Raw genomic sequence first — 11064 nt, forward strand, 5'->3', positions numbered from 1 at the left:
TAGCTCTCACAGATAAAGCCTGTTTGTTTAGATGGTTTCCAAATGGATTTAACCTCAAAGTGATGGGCCCCTTACACACAAACCCAAATCTGCACTGGCAATAAAAAACAAAAAATACAAGGCTTCTTTATTTATTGAGCATTTAGTTGCGGTTAGATGTCCCTCATTCAGAGAGAGGGGTTAAGGGAAGAAAGTGGGAGAGGGAAGTGGGGGTGTTAGTATATGGAACCCGGAGGAAAGGGCCGAGCCAGGCTACAAATGGAAACGCTGCCTCGGAACAGTTCCACACCGACACTGTAGCAGAAGGCTGCGTTTGGCCCAACCCCAAATGAGAGGAAACGGTGATGACGACAACGCGTAAATCGACAGCTGGAAAAAAGAGGTGCTCTAGATGCGCGATTTGAACGGTGGATACAAGTGTCTGCCAGCACGGTACCAGGAGGCTCCACATCCAAGGAACCGGAAAGCTTTGGTTACGCGTGCGTTCCCAGCTGGATCCGGGAAGAATGATGCGCTGCATCTCTCTCATCATCTCCTCTGTCTGATTTTTTTTTTTTTTTTTTTTTTTTTTTAGAGATGCGGCACATGCTGTGCCATCCTCACATCTTTTGAGGCGCGGTAAACTTTACAGGCTAATGAGGCAGATTTGAGAAATTAAAAAGTGCCAAAAGAGACAGAGAAGTTCATTCACTGAAAATGTCCACGACACACCGCAGCTCCCCGGCGCCAAACCAGAGCTACCTTTCCACGGCCACCTACGAGAAGACAGACCCCTCGGAGGTGGAGAGGCAGATTCGCCTGCTGCTTTTCGGCTTGTGCGTAACCATCGCCGCTGCTACCTTTGTCGGAGGTGTGTATTCACTTCTCTCTCTCCTGCGGATGAGGAGGAAAACCTCCCTGTGTCTCATTGTGGCTTCCATGTCGGTGGACGACCTGCTCAGTGTGGTCCCCCTCTCCCTGTTCATCCTCCTTCAGTGGGAGACGGATGGGGGTGGAGGGTCGGGCAGTCTGTGCACTTTATCTGGACTTCTGTACGTGTTCCAGGGTGTTTCTAGCAATATGAAGGCTTGCCTTATCGCAGCCTATACTTTTTATGTCACCAAGAGATTTGGAGTGCTTCAGTCAGTCCGCCGGCCCATAAGAGTGATGTGGGCTATCGCCGGTGTGTGGGCGGTCAGCCTGGCCGTCAGTGTGTTACCTTTGTGCGGATGGGGCAGCTTTACGCCGGCCACTCTCGGGTGTTTCCCTGAGAGCGACAGTTTTTACATCCTGCTGCTTTTCTCTTTATATTCCCTGTGTTTCTGCGGTTTGTTGTTTTTCTTTATCCCTCTCACTTACCAGCTGCTGTGCTCAAGAGAGCCCCAGAGGACTTTACTGTACCCCAGCTATTTGGAGATGGCGAGGGGACTGAGTGGTTCTGCCCCCCTTTGTGATCTTCAGTCCTTCTCACGGGACAGTCTCAACAAAAGTTTCGGTGCCTACAACGAGCTGAGCCCAAGTTCATGCGTGACAGAGCTCAGGGACAAAGAGGACAGCGGCTTGTCCCCAGTGTCCATCAGCAGACAGAGGACACCTACTGTCGTAGACACACCAGTGGTGTTTGCACAAAAGCGCTTCTCCATGATCCTGGCGGTTGTCCGAGTGGTTTTGTGGATGCCAATGATGGTAAGAGCGCGACAAAAGCGAAGGTTAGAGGAACTGAAGCCAAAAGCAACAGCAGAAGAACTTTTAGAAAACTCTGCCATTTCAAAATGCTTCTGCCAAACCATTTACCCACCTTTTTCTTGACATGTACCAGTTGACTAATGCTTGCACTTATTTCCAATGCAAATCAACTTGTTTCCAGATGGTTAAATGTTACTCACTTTGAATGAAATGCCCTTTTTGGCAATGACAGTTGTTTTTTGAAAATTCATTCAACCCATGATGCTAAACTTCTCACCTTTTTCAAAATAAAAGTCCAAGACTGAATCAAAGCAAAATAAAACCACTTTGAATCCCTTGTTTGCCCCCATTAAACTCACTCAGGTTGTGTCTCTTATTTTGGTGTTGTTTGCTATGAGCTGTAAGAGTTTATAATGTGGACAAAAGTAGCAGACAGTGGGATTTAAAGTCGGAATAGACATGTTATTAGAAGTAGAAAGAAATTAAAATATTATTTCTTTTTTGGAGATCAAGAAACCCTAAATATCCCTTGAGGCTACTTTGGGAAACATTTAGATATCTCTTTATGGTTTATTGTCTCACTAAAATTGTTTAACACAAATTTTTTTTAAAAGCAAATTTTTTTTGTTACACCCAGCATCGCATTAAATGAACATTCCCTTAAGGCCTTGAAAAGCTGGCAGGTTTTAGTCAACACCTAAATGGCAGCTCTCATTAGGTTGCATTGTGAAATGCTTTGCATGATTGCCACACACTAGGTGCTGCTGTTACAATATTTGCTTTTGCTGAAATAAAAGTGAAATTTTGGTGATAAAATTCATCATTGTCTGCTGTGCAGCCAGCACACAATGACAGACAAATCTAATTGGCATTCCAAACTTGCAACCCTGAAAATTAGCAAAAGCACTGGAGATGATTAATGCAAAAAATGTTGTACTGTTGTACTGATCATGGGTTTTCTGTGGGTGTGAATACTTTTGACGTTTCTAAAGAGACAAACAAAAAGAAAAGAAAAAAAGGAAAAAAATGTTTTGCCTATGATGATTTCTCTTTAGATAGCCTATCTATTATTTGTGTCTGTGTTTGCAGTTACATAATCATTTTCAAGAAAGCTGTAGAGTTCAATATCAGTACTCTGCTGCACCTGTTGCTGGGCCAAAAAGCTCTATTTATAAATGTGCACTTTCATTTTCTAATATGTAATACAAATATATACATTTATTTTCAATTTAGTAAACCCCCACACAGTACAATTGTGCATCTCTATATGTGTTGCATTTTGGCTCAAATGGCATTGGCATATGTGAATACTAAACAAAAGAAAAATGATGAGTGTGGATGAAGGATCTGTGTAACATCTTTTCATTCATGTGTCTCCCTCCCCCCATTTCCTCATGCATACTGAATCACTCCTCAGTGAATTAATTTCCCCTTCCCTTTCATTCACAGACTTTGGTTCTGGTGCGCCATGCGCTGAATGCGCGCAGCTCATCCCTGGAGACTCTGAGCTTCTTTCTCACTCTGCTTGCCCCTGCGGTCACTCCGTTATTCATGCTGTCTGAGCGCTGGATCCACATGCCATGTGGCTGCTTCATTAACTGCAAACGGGATCCAACACAGGAGCCTTCAGGTAGATGATGACATAATACAAATTTAGCAACAATGCACCATCGAGAATGTTTCAATATAACTACATAGGGCTACTTTTTTCATCCCAGGCATAAGGGTGTTATGAAATTATTCTCAATTTTTTTTTTTTTTTTTTTTACAGTGATGAAAAGAAAATTTGAGTTCAACCTGTCCTTCCAGCAAGGCTATGGTGTGTACAAGTTGTCACATGCCACCATGTCTCAAAACAGTCCACCCCTTGAGAAAGCTGCCTATCACAGCCTCTTTAACTGCGACTTCCCTAATACCCGCCTTGATGCACTAGAAAGTGGCGGCCTCTCCAGCCTGGGGCCCGATTTTGATTTCAGCACCACATGCCCAGTGGACAGCTCCTCTCATGCAGACCTTCTGTTAGAGGCAGTTGCCGGAGGAGGAGAGGCACTGGCTGACTGTCCTCCACTTCCCCATGAGAACCACGGAGATGATGATGACTTCCGCTGTGTCACTTTGATGCCTTCTCATCACCGGGAGCAGGATCGCAACCTCACGGACACGTCGTCGGTGTTCGAGGGGCCGGAGAGGAGGCTATCGCATGAGGAGTGTCGGAAAATTGAGCTGACAGACTGGGAGTGGTGCAGGAGTAAATCAGAGAGAACCCCCCGACAGGTAGACCTCTGTCATTGTGTTGTTTATGACTGACATTAAATGATTTTTCCACAATCTACGACTCTCTTAAACTAGTCAAACAACAGCTGTGTTAACATGCAACACATGGTGATGTACTCTAGAGGTGATCATTTGGGAGGGATTAGTGTCTCAGGACCATTCAGTGGTTGGATTTTCAATCTCCCTTTTTCCACTTCCCTTTTTTATTTACATTATGTTCAAAAGGAAATTAATTGTTGTTTGTGCAGTGCACACATATTCAGAGACACACAGTGAACCTGGATGCAGTCTTTATATAGCTAGGCTTTAAAGAAGTGTGTGTGTATTTGTGCATTTTTTTTTTCTGTCTGTATGCCTGTCTGCCTTTCTGTGTGTTGGTCTGTGTCTCTGTGGGTTATTTTTCCGCATCTGTGAATATGCCTCTTTATAATCAAGCTGACAGACTGGGAGCTGCGCATGTGATTTAGATAAAATGGTTGAAATACCCTCTGCCTTAACCTATCTCCTCTCCTCTCTACTCCATATCTTTATCCGTGCTAAGCTTCAATTGATTCTGACTAATAGAGCAATTGATCAAGATACTATCAGCAGCATATCATCTTAGTAACAAATGTCATTCTGTCTTTTAAAACCAAATATTCATTCATTGCTGCTCCACAGATCCTCTAAAATCAGACCATCTCTCAAGGCTCAGCTCTATTCATTGGTTTAGTCTTGTGTTTATGGGGTTTTAAAGACAGTGTTTACAGGTTCAATATTAGAATTAATGAGATTTATCCACTGAAGGTTAGCTCCCTTTTGTGTGTTTGTGAATGCATACCTGCAATTTGGTATTTATTTGGAATGAAAACTGAATGGGAAATTCAACAGAATCCATTTTTGGTTTTTCTTTTAGTGCAGGGTCTTTTACTATGTGCAGTATAATGCATCTTTGTCTGTCTGCTGAGACTTAAGTTTGGCTTATAACTGTATTATTTGCTCAGCCCCTCAGTAGTTGCTATACCCTCTAGATGCAAAGTCAGAGAGCACTAAATGTAAAGACCAGACAGTTTACTACAGGCACACGAACCCACAGCCACTAATCCCTTTTTAGTCCATTTCTGTCTTAGTTGTTGACATCACATGCTCTTGTAGAACCAGGAGCTTAATTCTCTCTGTGTTTTGCTGGAACCATTTAATTGTTAAACAAGGACAAAACAGTAAAAGCTTAATGAGTAATGTCTCCTGGCATTGGAGATACGGCACAGATGAGAGATCAGCCTCATTCTGAACAGCATTACCACTGAAACTGACCTCACAGTTATTGTGACTTTTTGAACAGTAACACGATGAGATTGTTGCAAACTCACAAAACTAACTGGGACGTGAACAGATGTGGAAACATGCAGGCATACATGGGCACTCACACATGCATACACCCTATCACTGTCACTCTTCCTCCCTGCCTCTGCTCCACTTATAAGTCTGAAATGTTTTGCTTTGGAAATCACCAGAGGGTGGAAAATCCATGGAGCATGCATCTACAGCTTGGCTTTGCCACTCACTTTGCATCATGTATAAGTCTGTGACTCTCACTGCTGCTGTCAGGGTGTGTGTGTGTGTTTCTCAGTAACAAACTGTGTACATTATATACCTCTAGGCCTTATTCAGTGATTTGTGTCAATAGATACATGTACAGTACAGTATGTCTATGCACTAACACACTGCATATACAAACAGACATGAGAACAAACGCACACACACGTGTATACACATCAAAGACAAAAAAATAACGAAATTAGGCCGCACAGATCCAGCAGGCCTCCCTCCCCAAACAACACTCACAAAAGACATAAAGATCAAAATTAGCTCACAAACACACACAATCAAGTGTAGGCTTGATGAGATGAGAGCCAAGTCTAAATAGTTTGCGATTTATAGTGTTTCGTGGCTGTGTTTTGTTCCTCATTAGCAGGCTAGATGTCATTACCCAGCATCTCCCTTCCATACTGTCAGCCCTCCTGGCCTTCAGCATCCACAGGGAGAGGTGGAATTAGGGCTTAAAGACATCTTTGCCCTCTCTGTGACTTTAGCGAGCACTGTTAGCAAGCACAGAGCTGGGGGGTGCGTTTACAAGTCCTCTTCCTGAGGGGAACTGGACATCTAATGTGCATTCAGATGCAGGGAACTGAAGGCTGTTTACCTTTCTGAGAACACACCCAAAATTGTGAATGTTATTCTCATCAATAATGCTACAAGGTGGAGAATGGAAAAAAGTATTGATTTTGAACAGAACACAACTGTAATCAATATACCGCAGGCTCTACACACATCGATATCAGATATTTTACAGTACTGTTGCTTATTTAAAGTAGGTGTTGTATGTTGACACTTTAAAGTCAGGGGAATTGTAAATGTGTAGAAATTTGAGCCAACCAATGTTGTAGATGTTGAGGTATTTCACTGGATAAATGGGAACCTTTCAAACGGCTGGTGGTGCTCGGTAAAAAGTCAGGGGTCACAAATATTCTGAGGATACATCTTCTGGGTCCTATAGAGGCTCATTTACAAATTTTGTGGCAACCAATTTAAAGTTATCAAGCGATTTTGCAGAAAAAAAAAGTCAACCTCATGGTGGAGCTAGAGGAAACATAAGGGGGATCACCACATGAGTAGGCAGTAGAATCAATAGGATTCATCCTTTGGGGACAATGAATGTACAAAATGTTGTGGTCGTCCATTCAAAAGTTGTTGAGATAGATCTGTCGTTTTGTTCATGCAGGCTTACGTCAAAATAAGGTTTAGACTTAGAGCAGTACATTACGTATAATAAAAACAAGCATGTTGTGTGAATATATAGCTGAACACACACACACACACCATCCATCAGTGTACTTCCCACACTGATTGGTTCTGAGCATTATTTGATTTACTTGACAATGTGTTTTCAGCTCAACATCGTGGTCTCTCTCGCTCTCTCTCTTACTCCCTCTCACTTCTCTCAGTTCACAATGATGCGCAGACAATGACAGAAAAACAGACAGAGTCAAGGCGGACAAGAGATTGACATCCCTTTTGTTTCTACTGTGCGTCATAGTCACAATTAGATCATTACATCAAACTAATCTAAATAATTTAGAGGACTTAATGAGACCTGCCACAGTCTCCCCACTGTCGCACCACAGGATGCTTCTCCTTTCCCCTGCCAGCAGAATGCATTTACTCAAAGACATCATGTTGACAGAGGCTCACTTTGATGTATGGTGTGGTGAATTAATCTCTATGAAAACAATATAAAAATATGACTGGAAAACATGAAATTAGATTAAAAACGCGAGTGGTATAAATGAGCCATGTAATTGAAAAAAGACGGCAAACTGATAGGAAACCAAGAGGAAATCTGATTGATGCATTTTACACTGGAATTATACTATTCAGATTAAATTAGTGAATGAAAAATTCGGAACAGCTAAATGGCTTTAAGATAACGTCTCCATCTTTTTGCTGTGAACCTAAAAGCTCTGTGGTAGACATGCACAACATCTCCTTTTACCTGCAGAGCGCTGTTGACAGGACTTTTACATGTAAGCCTCATTAACTCTTGGGAGAGAAATGGTTGGTCGACACATTTATCTCCCTGCCATTGACATCATGGATGCAATCTAAGCTAAATTAGTTTGAACAAGGCAAACGAGATGATAAAGGACCTTGTAGTTGATGTAAAGCATCAGACACTTTGTACTTCTTGTCAATAGCATGATGATCAGCCAGGAGGAAGTCGAGTATATAATAGTATTCACAAGTAAGACCTGAATCTTTTCTTTGGTTTTCCTTTTCAGCGGTCATCAGGTGGTCTGTCAGTTCCCTTGTGCGCCTTTCAGGGCACCGTATCTCTGCAAGCACCCACTGGGAAGACCCTCTCTCTCTCCACCTATGAGGTCAGCAGTGATGGACTCAGGATCTCCCCAAATAATGCCAAGAAGGTAAAGGCCCACACTCCTCTTCTATTTTTAATTATAACAATTACCGTCAAAATACAACTATTGTCTTACAGCAATATGATAAGTTCGTAAAGTTTGCATAGGTTTTGTAAATTTCCCATAGGCATCCTGGGGCCAAAATCAATCCAAGTTATGGTTAAAATGATTTTGGAGCTGGGAGAAATGAAAGATATTGACAGTGTTTGTTCACTGTAAGCCAAGACAGAATATAGTCAGACTTGAATTATCCCTGTGGTGAAAATGATTTCATTGAATAAAGAAAATATTTTAGCTTAAAAAAATCTCTTCACTGTCACTTTTTATGAATAACTTGTATTTAAATCTCTCTCTGCCTTAAAGGTGGAAGTGTATCGCTCTAAATCAGTAGGCCACGAGCCCAATGCAGATGACCCAGCATCAGGAGGCCCGGCCAGAGACGTGAATGTCAGCAGCATAGAGATGGGCATGGAGATAGGAATGGGGATGGGGATAGGAGCAGTGGTGGGGGACACCAATGTCAAGATCCACCTTGAGGTTCTGGAGATCTGTGACAATGAGGAGGCCATGGACAGCGTCTCCATCATCTCCAACATAAGTCAGTCCTCAACCCATGCACGCTCGCCATCGCTGCGCTACTCGCGAAGGGAGAACCGCTTCGTCTCCTGCGACCTGGGTGAGACGGCTTCCTACTCTCTTCTCATCCCCAGCAGCGGCAACCCCGAGACAGAGACCATCAATATCACCATACCTGACACTGTGGAGGCTCACCGCCAGAACAGCCGACGGCAGACACAGGAGAGCTCGGGATATCGTGAGGAGATACAGCTGCTCAATGAGGCCTATAGAAAGCAAGCTGGAGAGAGGGAAGAGTGACATGCATACATGATGACGAGAAGGTGGCTCTCAGGAGGAGGTTGAAAGAGAACCTCTGCCACCAAAGATGAAAGACAAATTTCCTCATCATTCCACATTTCTGATCACCACTCTAACAGAACTGACGGGTGACTCAAGTAGAGACTTAGATTAAGACTGTTATAATAGTTTGCCTACTCTTGTACTTCCTCTTCAGATAGTATCATGAGAGCACATGCATCTCCTCTCAATAGAGTACATAGAGATAGATTAGCCTGTGAAAGAACAGATAGCAGTAAATTGGGGAAAGTGAGAGAGACAGAGCCAAAGGAAGGGGAGGAGAGGAGAGAGAGAGAGAGAGAGAGAGAGAGAGAGACGGTATTACAGCAGAGCATCTGTATTCCTGCCAATACTTTCACCATATGGCAGCCTGTCGTCATTAAATAGATAGATCGAGACAGAAACTCACTTAGACGCGGAAAAGGAGGGGCCACAGTCTGGTCACATGTTGACACGAAGCAGCTCTACGTCACCGGTGACTCAGCTGTGAGGGGAGGGGTCACCTGACCCATGTGTCTGACTCATCCTGCTGTGTGTTGTTGTGCATTTTGTGTGTGAGAAGTAGCCCTGCCCATAAGGATGAGGTTACATGTATGAAAGTAATGGTTTGTGACGTCAACTGCCAGAAGTATTCAAATGTTTCCCTTATAAGAATGTGTTCATCCTGTATATTTCTGTAACTTAAGGTGTGTTCTCCTTTGCACCCAGCTGCTATGTCCATCATGTATTACACAATTCGTGTTGCCACTATCAATTTAGAGAAAGACCATTATCTGTGCTGAAAATCTGAAAAAAGAAAGGGAGAAAAAGGAAAGGTGAGTCAAGCATTTGAGGGAGAGTACAAGTGATTATTGAAGAAGAGGTTGAGGGGATACTTATGCAGAGTGTTTTCTGCTTCATGCACATTCAGTGCAATTTAAATGAGTGACAGTGTGCATATTTTACTACAGCAGGCAGCATATGAATGTACATTCCAGAGCCACTTTGGGGGGGATCATTTCTCTGCCCGCTCAGTTCACTGCCCATCCAATCAGTGAGCCAAAAGGGGCTTCTGTCTCTCTCTGTCTGTAGAATACATACATAAATTCAGGACTGGAATCAAATGTTCATAGATATATTTCAGGACCATTTTGAATGGTTACATGGGCTGTGAACATCTCTCAGCAACATACAAACCTTTACTCTTGTTCACTGATAATATCAGTATATCTGTCATTACTTTTATGCACATTTGTACATTTACGTGTGTGTGTGCAAACAGTAAAAATAGGTCTTATGGACTCATTTTAGAACATATATATATATATATATATATATATATATATATATATATATATATATATATATATACATATATTTAAGTTTGTTTTATAATGTGTCTTTTATGTATCAGCAGTTGGGATTTTTAACACATCATTGGCACTTTGTGAACTGCTTTTCAACTGTCCTTTAGTGCGCCCACTTCATCAGCTGCAACATGTCCCTTCCTCCTGAAGAATGTTGTCATTAAAGATTCATACCGGAAAATTGCCTCCAACAAGGTTGCCATGCATTTCTGTTTCAAGTGCTCCTAGGCAAAATGTAAAAGAAAAATAATGTACAGGCATATGAATCATAATGAATGTGAATTTGTATTTAGTGTCGGCCATGTCAGCTGTTAATGGTGCCAAAGGTTTTCAGTTGAGCGTGACTTCATCTCTGCAACAGAACAGAGTGGAAGTAATTTGATCATCTGCTTATTCTCACTTTTAAAGAGGACTAAAATATTCTCATAAACCATGTTGATCAATAAACTGTTGTTTGCCTTAGGAACTGCACATTAGCTGAGTTTGCATGTTTACTCATTCATGTCAACCATCTGGACTCATAAGGTAATACACACATACTTAAATGGGATTCTTTATTACAGAATAAAGAAGAAGATAAAGTACAATAATTAACTACTTGAGAGACTGACCTACATAGAGTGCAAACATCATTGGCTGTGGTGCTCCTAGGTTAATGATAATGTGACTAATACACAAGAGCTGTATACAACAGTGTTGTGCTCTTATCAGTTTATAGGCTGACACAAAAACACCTCCAAAAACATAACATTTTCTTGTGTATTAGGAAGGTTTCAGATATTATTCATTATATTTTATCTGTGTGTGCGTGTAGACATTTAGATGTGTAGTCTTGTAGAGAAAGAGAGACTGGAAAAGCAAACAGCAGGAGAAAATTTGAGAATAGGGCAAATGGCAGCAAAAACAAC

At 42.0% G+C, this 11064-nt stretch overlaps 1 protein-coding gene across 1 annotated transcript; it reads left to right on the forward strand.

The window, feature by feature from the left end:
• The first annotated feature begins 335 nt into the window (after nucleotides 1–335).
• On the forward strand, nucleotides 336–10709 carry LOC139632360 (probable G-protein coupled receptor 149). Its single transcript, XM_071497270.1, has 5 exons — nucleotides 336–1665; nucleotides 3115–3295; nucleotides 3437–3939; nucleotides 7758–7901; nucleotides 8259–10709. Exons 1-5 carry the CDS (start codon nucleotides 697–699, stop codon nucleotides 8769–8771), a joined length of 2310 nt encoding a protein of 769 aa, XP_071353371.1. The 5' UTR covers nucleotides 336–696; the 3' UTR covers nucleotides 8772–10709.
• The last annotated feature ends 355 nt before the right edge of the window (nucleotides 10710–11064 follow it).

The sequence above is a fragment of the Trachinotus anak genome, unplaced genomic scaffold, assembly GCF_046630095.1.
Source record: "Trachinotus anak isolate AG129_WGS33_773 ecotype Australia unplaced genomic scaffold, CSIRO_AGI_Tana_v1 ptg000014l, whole genome shotgun sequence".
NCBI lineage: Eukaryota > Metazoa > Chordata > Actinopteri > Carangiformes > Carangidae > Trachinotus > Trachinotus anak.